The 13,879-nt window shown below is 38.9% G+C and overlaps 1 protein-coding gene across 1 annotated transcript in view; it reads left to right on the forward strand.

Moving 5' to 3' along the window:
- Nucleotides 1-1,534: 1,534 nt before the first annotated feature.
- The window catches only part of LOC124794911 (zinc finger and SCAN domain-containing protein 2-like), a 164,616-nt gene continuing 152,271 nt past the window's right edge, over nt 1,535-13,879 (forward strand). The window contains exon 1 of the mRNA XM_047258613.1: nt 1,535-1,754. Coding sequence (XP_047114569.1) covers nt 1,660-1,754 — 95 coding nt within the window. The 5' untranslated portion in view covers nt 1,535-1,659. The remainder of the gene's footprint in view (nt 1,755-13,879) is intronic.

Here is a 13,879-nt window from a genome sequence, read left to right on the forward strand (position 1 = left end):
AGGAAGAACTAGGAAAAACTGTTGACGGAATTGGATGCCCTGCCCATATTCTCCACAACATTATACCAATATAAAGTCTCAACTGTCGACATTGAAATAATAGTCATGAAAATATTCAATTATTTTTCAATATAATCGGCAAGGACACAGAAGCTGAAAGAGTTCTGTTTATTCGCTAATGTCAATCATCAGACTCTACCTCACTCTAAAACAAGATGGCTATCGTTAGTGCCCGCAGTTGAGATTCTTAAGCTTTGGATTCGATTAAAACAATTTTTTTAAGAAGACAGGTCATCTAAATTAATTTCAGATTTTTTTTTCAGTAATCTGGTCAGTGAAATTTACTTCGTGTTCATGTAGTCAACCTTGGCTCTGTTTGAAAAAAATATATAAAAAGCGCGGAGGAAAAAAAAAATCTCGAGAACTGAAATATGAGACAATGGCTTTCTATATCACAGCGTGTGATTACTTAGAGAAATGGATTATTTCATTTAACAGATGTCAAGCATTTGATTGGATGACGCTATCTGAAGCCACAAATTGGGTGATGATTGCAAACACTATTATATACCCAACTTAAAATTATGTGAAGATTTCAGGCGATAACTGTTTTCAGGAATATAGTTATCTAAACAGCTTTTCAGAAATTTAAGCGTGACTCGGAAGAATGGAAGCCTAAAACACTCCGTGGAAGGAAACAGAAAATCCTGAACGCAGATACCAACTGCTAAAATTATGCGAGTACGTGTTTTCTATTGCCTCACACAACGCCACTGTGGAACGAATATTTTCCCTGATGTCGGCCAAGTGGATTGATGAAAGAAATCGGCTGCTGCCCGGGGACTGTGGAATCAATCTTACTGTACTACATTAAATACAAGCTAACTTGCTTGGAGTTTTATAAATACCTAAAAGGAAAAAAAAGACTTGCTGAAAAACGAGAAATATACCGGAAAATATAGTGTACCAACTACTTCTGCCGCAACGAGTTCCATGTAATTATGTTCTAATAGACAGTAATTACATTAAATAAATTTTTTCTCTATGTCTACAATGTCTACACCCCTATCTCAGAAAGTCCCGACGAGGTACCAACTAGATATGGCAAACCACATGTGAAGGGCAGTAGTCTGCAAGAGTATATGAAAGATGTAGAAACAGCATCCGGCGTGGTTCTACTACGTTCTATATTTTTTATTACGTGTGCAGAAGAGTGGGTCGAGTTCGTGCTTTCACTCAGCCCGAAAACGATAACGTTTCGTCTAAGTGGAGTACTGTTGCACTATATTATCGCAAAGACAACAATGTGTGACAATTTAATCTTTCCATAACATTACACTATGACGTTACAGGGTAAACAAATGAACTTACAAAAACAGTGGACCGTGGATGAGGAAGCTTGAAACCTTTATATTACGAAATATGTCCAAATAGGAGTAACACATGTTGCTGACTCTATCCCTGAAAGCTGCAGACAGCATCACTGTAAAATTTGTGGAATCCTTACGATTGGCTACACTGCATACTAATACACTTCAGTACAAGTGACGGTTAGCAGAAGCACCGGTAAATGAGGCGCGTAATATTAAAATATCGGTATATATTCTTTTCAGTGTGTGTGGTTTCGATAACACGGTTTCATTAAAATTCTCACATGAGATGAGCAATAGAAGGTGTGCTGCGAAAACATGCTTTAATTCACAGAAGAGCCGACCTAACCTCAAATTCTTTACGTTTCCTAAAGATGAAGCACTGTAAGTACCCTAATACATATAAATTCCTAGCATATTTTACGTGAAACATATCGATATGTTTCCACCAATTGTACAAGGCGTATTGTTATGTGATCAAAGAATCTGTTTTTTAAAAAATGCGCGAGGTGAACCTAATCTCGTCAAATGTGTGCGTACACCTTCATGTTGTCAGGCCGAAAACTCAAATGATGCAAACAGCAAAGATCTTTTAAGTGTTTGGCGTATTTTTAAATAACTTACCAATGCAGATACTGACAGACGTAGATACAGTATAAGACAACACAACCGATAATCATTAATAGATGCGAAATGTAGATATTCTGAGAGACATAAGATAAATATACATTTCTGATCATACGGGTGTTATGTCAAGATATCAGTCGGAAACAATTATTTTAGTGGCTATTGCGAGGTACTTTGGAAATTCTGTGGTGGGCACAGAGCTACAATGCGAAAATTAGCAACAGTGTTTGTTGTAGTGGGAGTGTTTACACACACACACACACACACACACGGAACATCACGGGAGAGTCCGAAAATAATACAGTTTCTCGTGTCGATTGATTATCTGTAATTGTCTGCAGTTTATGACCTCCCAGTTAGTTCGGAACTCTGTTCCAAATCCTGTAGTTACTAGTCGGAAATATAATTGTGACCATGGCCAACTAGCAGTGTCATTTTGTTTAATGCGTGGTCATTCCCATGCTGAGACACTGTTTTAACCCACGAGCAGTTGTGTCAGGTTTTGTAACATAACTAGTTGTATGGTTGACTGTCAACCTGCCATCGCGTTCTGTAGGGACACGAAAAATACACTGCCTTAATATGTTTGTGATTGAAAAATATTAGGCCTAACTTGATATCGTTTTTTACATATGTAAACATATATTTTAATGTTTGAACTTCATTTCTTCTTTTCTTATAGGTAGTTACAAAACCTGATAAAAGTACCCTACCATTTTATTTAGCAACAGATGTCTAACACACACAATAATCACACATTACACTTGGTCCATGTTTACTTTGTTGTGCATATTAGTTCTACAGCATTATTGTATCATATTCTGGTGATTTATTCTGTGTGTTGCTATTGTTATGTATACAAAAATTTTGTTCCTTCATCTCATCCACAGTGTTACATGCACACTTGACACAGACAATGGAAGAACACTTTCTGCACACAAACAACTTAAGACTGACAAAAAAAATCGTGGTAACAACATTCTTTTTTCTGCTCCACACAATGCAGCGACTCTTCTTTTTGTATGAAGACTCTTCCAGGTGTCTATGTTCTTCCAATTTATAAGGTGCCAAAAATATTTTTAGGTCATTTGGAAGTGTAGGAGTGTGGGATGTTGTTACTAAATGAGCTTTCGTAAGTTGCTGAGACACCTGTTCAAAAATATCCTTATTGGTTTATTTGGAATTCCACATTGAACTGAAACAATATTTGTGCACCTATGCCAGCTATATATAGTGAAGCTAACCATACAGCCATTGTCCGTCTTGCAGTTAGACTAGCCACAGAGTATTTACTGCACATCTGGTCGACTATGTCAACCCTTCCCATTGCCACATTGTAGTCATTCAAGTAGTGAGGACCCAATGTTTCCTGGGTTTCAGTGGTAGGAATTGTGGGATTTCCGTTTTATTTCTTTCTCAGAGTTCAATGCAAATGATGTGTTTCAGCAAAAGTGAGATTGTCAATGGATAACTACATTGTCAATGGATAACTACATTACCAGTTTTCAAAAGTGATATTCTGATAGGATCCATTCATAGTTCCTGCCAGTCGATGCTTAATATATATCATATCATTTACTTGACACCTTGTAAGGGCCATCTGGTTGTTTTCCACAATATAATCCAACTCATGGTGTGTAGAAATTTTGACATCAAAAATAGGAGAGAATATCAAACCTCCCTTGGCTAGTTTGTTTGGTATGTTTCCAATGGACGAACAAACATCTTCCGCTACAAGGTTTCAGCATCTCATCTATGGTTGCAAACTCTCCTGCACTTTAGTTTTCATTACAATTTGTAACAAATGTACCCAAATATGACCTGATTGCTGATAATTCATCTTTTTCATGCCTCTGTGTGCTTGTCACTTTATCATCACATCCCACACTTCTGTGGAGAAATAAGGACCGTCTGTGTAACATACAAGCTCTGAGAGTTATCATACCATAATTACTCCAAAGTTTTTCAACAATTGTTTTATTTCCACCCCTCAAGCCAGTCAAATTACGGGTTCCAGTATGAGCACAGATCTCTTCCATTGGACTCTCCTTTACAACCCTCTCTCTAAAATAGTTGTTTGGTATATTGTGTTTCTAATATGCATGTTGGTGTATTCCACTAATGAATCAATCATGTCCTCACTAGTAATCTGGTTGAACACCGTCACTTCCTATGTAATATCCTTCGCTGACCTCTTTGGGCCAGGAAGGATTTTTATTATATTTTTTGAGGGCATTTTTGCTGTTTTGGCTATAACACTCTCCTTGGGCCACTTATTTGTGCCATCTTTACAGACAAAAGATCTACAAATAAAATCCAAATCGTCACACCATCATCTCATAATGTTGCATATCCTCTTCTTCAGATGCAATATATAAACAGAATAACCTTGACTTGGGCGGAGCTTGTGTAATATGCATTTCTGCCACTAGGTTTGTATAGTGCAACTCATTGCCAGTTCAGTGCCACCTGTCTTGTCTATCTGGCTTAGTCGTTTCATCTGCAGTGATTGTTTCTGCTAGCGCTGATTTGTTCTGGTTTCATTTTTTCTGATGGCAAGTTTAAACAAACAACTTGCAGCTGTGAAGTTTTGTTTTCTTCTCAGTAAAAATGTTGCTGAAACTGTTTTAATATTGAAAACAACAAGATGATGCTATGGGAAAAACTCAAATGTGCAAGTGGTTTGCTTGATTTAAAAATGGCAACATGTCAATTGATGACGAACCTTGTTCTGGACGTCCTTCACCTGCCCGAATTGACAAAAATATTGAAAATAAATTGAGAGCTTGTGCTCGCAGACCGTCAACGGACAATTGATCAACTGTCAGACACTAGCGGGTTGCAGTACCCATCAAAAGAGACCCCTTTTGTGGCAGACAGGAGACTAGTTCTTCCGTCATGACGATGCACCTGCACACACAGTCATCTCTGTTAGACAGTTTTTGGCTAAAAATGGCATGGTTCTGCTGTTCCGTGAACCTTACTCTCCTGATCTGGCTCCATGCGACTATTTCGTATTTCCACGCATGAAAAGGGCTCCAATTTGACATCACTGAAAAAGTTAAGAAAAGAATGAGGGAGGAACCATCAGCCATTTCTACAGATGACTACAAAAATGTTTCAAACAGCGGGAGCACTGTTGGGACAAATGTATTAGCTGTAATGAAGAGTATTTTGAAGGGAATTTGAAAATATGTTGCTTTTAAAAATAATTCTGTATTTTTTTCTCTTTTTGGCACCCGCATGTATATGTGTGTTTCCCTCTAAAGAACCCACTTCTGTTTCTGATTCACTGTTGTGAATGCTAACTCATATTTATTCTTACTCCATCAGATCAGTCACATACAGAATATTTGCTGTCATCAGATTCATCATTTAAAAGCTTTTATATGAAGAAACTTCCTGGCAGATTAAAACTGTGTGCCGGACCGAGACTCGAACTCCAGACCTTTGCCTTTTGCGGGCGAGTGCTCTAACAATTGAGCTACCCCAGCAAGACTCATGACCCATCCTCACAGATTCAATGCTGCCAGTACCTCATACCCTTTAGCTTTGAAATTTCCTCATTTGAGAGCCCTTTTTCAGAAACAAGCTCTAGAAGTGCAAACATAAATGAAACTTATTTGATAATGAAAGATTTTAACCCATAAAAATGATCGTATAAATAATTAATATTAAATAATTTTACTTACCTTACCAGTCGTGTGGTTGACTCTGTATACCAAACAGAGCATGGACAAAAATAAACAGCAATTATTGACAATGCTTTCCCACTTAAACTCCAGCAACAACACAGATGATTAACTGTGGTCCAGCTTGAGGATAGGTATAATCGCCAGCAGTTCCACAACGAGAAATCAGAATTCAGAACAAAACATTGAACTCTGCCTGAATCAGTCAACCCACACAACTGCTCGAGGGTTAAACTAGCTTCTGCTGATTTCTACACTGGTATTTTGATGCTGTCAACTCATAATGTTCTGTATGAATTTCATTTGTGACTAACTGAATAATAAGTCAGAATGAAGTCAAACACAGATAAACTAATTTCACCACATTTTGCACTGATGAGTGGAGCTCACTGTGTTGACCTGTAGGAAAGAGTGCTGTCTTATTTCGTGAACTTTTCATCACTTGTCATATAGTGGAAGTACATTCTACGGTAATACAGCTCACATAAATAAAATGCTTATTCAACACGGGATAGAAATAAAAATATTGTGTGAAGTAATTAACTGTGGATCTTAAAGGAAAGAGGCTGTTACATCCATTCCTCCATTCATTTTCTGCATCATATTCAAGCTCAACAGAGCTGTAACAACAGGAGGAATAATAAATGAAATATTGTAGAGTACTGTTGATTGGTTCTTAGTAAATAGTGTTATCATCTGAATCAAGAAAAGTGCAGTTCATTCAATTTTCTATAAGACAAGCGAGAGCATCATCAATGATCTTACAGTAGGCTACATGGGGAAGGAAATATGTAAAACTTATTTTTCAAAATTCCTGAATGTGCATAAGATTTGGACTTACATTAGGACTAAAATACAGTTCTGGAGTCCCTAGTTGTTACACATCATTGTAAAGTTGCAATTTGTTTCTTGTTTCTGTTGCTCGTAGCCTGATGGGTGACAGTATTGGGAGTAATGTTAATATTCAGACACAGTGAAGTCTAACCAAGGCTCCAGGGGTAGACAACATTCCGTTAGATCTACTGATAGCCTTCGAAGAGCCGGCCGTTATGAAACTCTTCCATCTGGTGAGCAAGATTATGAGACAGGCGAAATACTCTCAAATTTCAAGAAGAATATAATTCCAGTTCCAAAGAAATCAGGTGCTGATGTGTGGAAATTACCAAACTATCATTTTAATAAGTCATGTTTGCAAAATACTAACAAGCATTCTTTACTGGAGGATGGAAGAACTGGTAGGAGCCGACCTTGGGGAAGACCAGTTTGGATTCTGGAGAAATGTAGGAACACGCGAGCAATACTGGCTCTGACTTCTTATAGAAGATAGGTTAAGGAAAGAGAAACATGTTTATAACATATGTTATTTAATCTGTATATCGAGCAAGCTAAACAAAGAAAAATTTGGATTAGGAATTAAAGTCCTTTGAAAAGAAATAAAAAACTTTGAGGTTTGCCAATGACATTGGAATTCTGTCAGAGACAGCAAAGGACTTGGAAGAATAGTTGAATGGATTGGACAGTGTCTTGAAAGGAGAATATAAAATCAACATCGACAAAATCAGAACAAGGCTAATGGAATGTAGTCGAATTAAGTCAGGTGGTGCAGAAGGAATTAGATTAGGAAATGAGACACTTAAAGTGGCAGTTGAGTTTTACTGTTTGGGCAGCAAAATAGCTGTTAATGGCCGAAGTAGAGAGGATATAAAATGTAGACGCTGATGTCACAATAAAAGCGTTTCTGAAGAAGAGAGGTTTGTTAACACAGGGTATAGATTTAAGTATCAGGAAGTCTTTTCTGATAGTATTTGTTTAGAGTTTAGCCATGTATGGAAGTGAAACATGGACGATAAATAATTTAGACAGATAGAGAATAGAAGCTTTCGAAATGTGATGCTATAGAAGAATGCTGAAGATTAAATGGGCAGATCATGTAAGTAATGAGAAGGTATTGAATAGAAATGTGGTGAAGAGAAATCTGTGGCACAGCCTGACTACAAGAAGGGATCGGTTGATAGGACATAATGTGAGGCATCAAGGAATCACCAATTTCATACTGGAAGAATGTGGGAGGGGGGACCTTGCACAGGGTAGAGTAGCATGGAGAGCTGCATCAGACCAGTCATTAGTCTGAAAACAACCACAACATAATTTTTTTACTTTGTGGCATCATAACTTAATTCTTCACAAAACAAACAAAAATCATAACCAAGTATTATATTATGTGCCCTGCAAATAATAGAATATAGCTTATTGACGTAACTTACAAAAGTTCTTTAATAATGCAATTTAAATATAACATGAGCCTATTTTTATATTTAATATTTGGACACTTTATCAGAACTACAATGAGGTGCCAAAGAAACTGGTATAGGCATGCGTATCCAAATACAGAGACATGTAAACAGGTAGAATATGGCACTGCAGTCGACAGTGGCTATATAAGATGATAAGCATCTGGCACAGTTGTTAGATTGATTACTCCTGTTAAAATCGTAGGTTATCAAGATTTAAGTGAGTTTGAATGTGTTGTTATAGTCGGTGCACCTGTGATGGGACACACCATCTGCTAGATTGCAGTGAAGTGGGGATTTTCCCATATGACCATTACATGAGCGTACCTTGAATATCACTAATCCGGTAAAACATCAAATCTCTGACATCACTGTGGATGGAAAATGTTCCTGCAAGAATGGGAATGAAGACGAGTGAAGAGAATTGTTCAATGTGACAGAAGTGCAGCCTTCCGTAAATTGCTGCAGAGTTCAATGCTGGGCCATAAACAAATGTCTTGTGTGAACAATTCATCAAAAGGCATCAATATGGGCTTTTGGAGCTGAAGGTCCACTTATGTATCCTTGATGACTGTACCCTGGCCTCGGCCCGACAACAGAGACATTGGACTGTTGATGACTGGAAACTTGTTGCCTGGTTGGACGAGTCTCGTTTCAAAATTGTGTCGAACAGATGGACATGTACGGGTATGGAGACAACCTTACGAATCCATGGACCCTCCATGTCAGCGGGAGACTGTTTGAGTTGATGGAGGCTCTGTAATGGTGTGGGGCCTGTGCAGTTGGAGTGATATGGGACCCCTAATATGTCTAGATACGACTCTGATAGGTGACACGTATGTAAGCATCCTGTCTGATCACCTGCTTCCATTCATATCCAATGTGCATTCCGACGTACTTGGGCAATTCCAGCAGGACAATGCGGTTCCCCTCACATCCAGCATTGCTACAGAATCGCTCCAGAAACACTCTTCTGAGTTTAAACACTTCCACTGGCCACCAAACTCTTCACACATTAACCTTATTGAGCATATCTGGGATGCCTTGCAACATGATGTGCAGAAGAGATCTCGACTCCCTCATACTCTTACGGACTCGTGGTGTCAATTCCCTCCAGCACTACTTCCGACATTAGTCGAGTCCATGCCATGTCGTGTTGCGGCACTTCTGCGTGCTTGTGAGGGCCTACACAATATTAGGCAGTTGCACCAGCACCAGTTTCTTTTGCTCTTCAGTGTAATTATTTGAAGACAAATCTTTGTGATAAGTATGTTTCAGTGTATAGTAAGGAAGCCATTCTGTTGTTATCACTTCTTTCAAATGCTGTGGCATACTGCAAATGGTCTTTTTTTTTTTTAAATAGTCAGTACACAGACTGTGTCAATCTTCTTTTAATTGATGCATTAACGTTCTTTTTAGAAGGTATTGGTGTTTTTCCAGTATATCAATCAAGTTCTCCCCCCCCCCATTGTGAATAAGGTTGAAGTCAGGTGATTGGGCTGCTGCTTGTAAAACATTTGGCCAGCTATACGACAAATATTTCTGCACAAAGCAAACTGTATATTTTGGATCTTTGTGAAACATGAAAGCGTTTACTATATTCATTTTTTTGCAGCAGTTGTGGGTAACTTGTTTTTTAATATGTTTAGATAGACGTAATGGTCCGTAACACAGCCAGTGAACACTAATCTGCTCGGTCCAAATGTGGAACAAGGACTCTTCCACATCCATGATTTACCCATGCTTTACAGTTTGCTTAACATTTGTGACTTTGAAATTCTTCATTCTTCTTCCGCCACACTATCCTTCGTCCATCTGACCAAAAATGTTATTTTTACTTTCGTCGGTAAAAATGACGTTGTTCCAGCATGTCCCTTCCTTTGAATAAGCTCTTTACCAAAGCTTTTAATAAGCTCATTAAGAGACACTCACACGTTCTATGATATTGTTAACTGTCAATACATGTACTATGCGAGGCCGTGTATTGACATATTGTCAATCCTAGAAATATTGATGAGCGTTATTGATGGATATCAAACAATATTCTCAATATTGCCAATACATACTGAACGTGTTAGGTCAAATATTAACTGTCCGACAATATTCTCCATTCAGATGTTGACAGAGCGTCAGGAACCAGCGACGCGCTGTTAGTGTCAGCTGTTTATTTTTTCAATTCGCCGTTGTGTATGATATTCCGTAGACTCAATTTTTAAGGAGCCATTTAACACAAAAGAGTTTTAATAGGCATGTGCAAGGATAATCGTTGTATACAACACTTTAGGAGGATTCCATATGGCATTGCTTGCTTCGTTAATTTGAAAATGTAGTATAGATTGTTGTGTTACGTAGAAGTTTTGAAAAACGCTTCCATTTCGAAAAATACGTCGTATATCTGCTGTGACTAGTAAGAGGTCTGGGGAATGCGTGTCAGTTTCACAAAATTATTACAAAGCGTAAAAAAGTTTGTTAATTTCCTGAACAGGTTCTTGCCAGGCAGATATAACTGTTTCATAGGTTTCCATAGAATTTTACTTGCTGATATTTGCGAACTAAACTTCGATCATTAGAATGACTTGTCTGTCGCTAGACATCTCGAAGTTACTTCTTATATATCGTCGAATGCGACTGCCTCTCTCATTAACGTATTTTGCCTCTGTTTTATCTCGTATCGACACTAATAACGTGTCTTACGATGCAAAATACACAAAAAAATCTAAAATCTTTCGGCTCCGTGATACTGATTTCAGTCAGTAAATTAACATGTGACCAGTGGCTCCATTTTTCAACAAATCTCGGACCCATTTCCCCATTTTCATTGTTTTTTGTGCTTGCAAGCTATAGGTAATATAATTGCAGCACACGCCATTTTTTTAAATTTTTTTTGGTCTTCGACACCTTAACCGTATAAAATCGCATTGCCAACTGACAATTTTTGTCAATGTTATTGATAGTGTGAGATCGCTTCAATATATTGAAAATTTAAGTGTTCAGGCCCCTTTAGCGAAGTCTGTTCAGTTCTTTAGATTCCGTTCATTCACATACAGTTTCAGTCTAGTCACTGATCCATTGTAGCCACTATCGTTCGATGCTGTGCGAATCTTCACTTTCTTTACAGTCTCGTTTGGAAGCGCACTTGCTAATTTTGGTGCACTCAGTGTAGGGTAGTTCTTTATTTCCCGTATCAGATTCATTTTATCACCCCCATCCGACGTATTTGGTTGGCCCTTTTGAGGTATTGAGTCTATTACTGTTAAGGTTACATTCCGAACGCAGCGACAGTCAAGTGTCGCCCGCCGACAGCGACACAACTGGTTTATACGGGGTAGAGCAGAGGAAACGCATGTTTTTCACTATTGAACGACTGGGACACGGTTTGGTAAAAATAATAAGAACAAGCATTACGTGATAGCTTTTTAAATGCAGTTTTCAAATATACATACATTAATTAGGTTCGAAAAATAATGTCCTGGCGATGACGTCGTTCTTGCTTGATACAAATTTGGATCCTCTCGGGAATGTTACGTATGGCTCTCTCCAACATTTCATTCGGCACGGCTTCAATTTCCTGACGAATGGAATTCTTCAGGACATCGATTGTGCGAGGATTGTTCATGTAGACTGTTGACTTTGTCCTGGGAACATTTGTCAAACCACATCCATGGATGCTCTCGCTGTGTGAGCTCTGGCACCCACCTGCTGAAACCGTATTTCTCTCATGTTCACTTGACGTCTTTCAAGTTCTGGCGAAGAAAGTTGTTTAACGTTTTAACGTAGCACGCTGATGTCGCAGTAACTGCAGTTCCTTCCTCTTAAAAAAAAATAGGGTCCAACAATCCCCATCTTTGAAATGTAGCACCACACTATTAAACTGCAGAGAGGTCTTTGGTGTGGGTTCTCTGGCGCCCAATACCGACAATTTTGAACATTGATGTAACCGTCTACACGAAAATGTGATTCATTACTCATGATGAAGACAGTAGCATCTGAATCTTCCGTAAAAATTTCGTCCATTACGCGACAAAACTCACTGCGCTGCACAAAATCCCCCTTCACTAAGCTGCTGGACTATCATTATCTTATATGGGTGAAACTTACGATCATCATGTAATATGCGGTGAAGCGAACGACGTTTTGGACTAGCAAGAACTGCCGTTCTCACTCAGTCTACATTTTCTGGACTACGAACTGAACGGGGGGACCACGTGGTTCCATTTTCATCACAGATCCAGTCCTTCTGAACCCTGCAACCCATCGGAGTACAGTATTTCGATGAGGCACTGCACCTCCACGTCCAACTCTAAAATTTTGACGGAAAAGACTACGGAATCATTGTTTCTCAAGTACTGTTCGACTACCAACACACGATGCTCTACGCTCCATAGGCACTGAAACTGCATTTTATGGGCAGTCTGCCAACAATCATTCAGGGTCAACACCCCCTGTCGTCGCCGCGTACTAGCGGTTGAAAAAAAAACATGCGTTCCCTCTGCTTCTCCCTGTATTATTTTGTATGTGAGCTCTTAAACGTCTGGCGCAAGTGTCGCGCTGCAGATCATGCCTGTACTTGTCGCGCGCGCTACGGTCGTCGTTGTTGCTCCCAAACCGGTAGTGTCGACGAGCGTAAATGTGGATTTTAATCGCGAAGAAGACGAAAAATTGATCGGTTTGGTCTGTCAGCCCCAGCTGTATCACGTCAAATTAGATGCACGCAAAAATACAGTATAAGGAAAGATATAGGGGACGAGCTCTATAAAAAAGAGTATTATTTTTTTATCTGCCCGCCGCCTTTTTGCCGTTTACTCGCATTTATGAATGAAGGAACATGATATATAATCAAATTATTTTCATAAATACTAAAATACATACATGTGGTGTGCATACTGTAAGACCTTCGGTACACACACCATCAGATTATTTGACTTGTCGCTCTAACGAAGTAGGCGAGTGTCAGCAATATCTCTCGCGGTGTTTATCTTCTGCCGTTAAGTCAGACGATAGAAATGCCACTTGCACTACGAACTGCAGATTGACGGTGACCAACTTTAAACAGAACTTGATTAATTTTCACACACATTTATTAAAATAATAAAAAGCATAGATTTACGTAACTTGATTCTGGATGCTGTTTACAATTGACAATCTGAAGTTCCTTTGGTCTTGGTACGTTAATCTTATTCTCACATATCTCTGATACTTGACAAAGTGTCTATTCATTTATCTTCATGGCTATGTACAGGAATATGATAATCTTATTAGGGGAAGACTGGAACTTGACTATAGACTGGTACAGAAAAATGCAGACTGAGGCAGACTGACTAATCAGCGGTCTGTACACTCGTAATAATACCTCGCGCGTTCATGTATCACTGCGCGAGTGTGATCCGCGAGGAGGAAAGGTTCTACGTTAGCAGCAATCTCATTGGCTGCGTTACATGTTAATACGCGGATCGGCGGAAGCAGAATTTGGTCCGTCTGTAAGACAGCGCCATCTCGTAGTGCGGAGACGGACGAGCGGTGCGCCTGCGCTGTTGTGGTTAGCGGGCCGCACTCTAGTGGGAAAGTTGTGTACGCGCTGACCACGCGGAGCTATGTACACAACAATACATATCTTCATTTATGTTAATTTGTAGATAGTATTCAGATTAGTTACGTTAAGTTCGTGAAGATCAGTTACGGTTATTTATAGCATTATCTTGTCATGATACTCCGCCCTGTGGATTAAAAAAAGGTTATACTTGTCTTTCATCTCAAATCCGACACTGAAAAACCTCCGTTGTATGCCAATTCGGTCATACTTGTCTCACTTCAATAAATTGGGATTGGTTGATCTTCAAGATAAGCACCTCGCACTCGCAGAATATTATGTAGGCAACAAGCTATTGTAATCAGGTCATTA

The sequence above is a fragment of the Schistocerca piceifrons genome, chromosome 4 (genome assembly GCF_021461385.2).
Source record: "Schistocerca piceifrons isolate TAMUIC-IGC-003096 chromosome 4, iqSchPice1.1, whole genome shotgun sequence".
In the NCBI taxonomy this organism is placed as follows: domain Eukaryota; kingdom Metazoa; phylum Arthropoda; class Insecta; order Orthoptera; family Acrididae; genus Schistocerca; species Schistocerca piceifrons.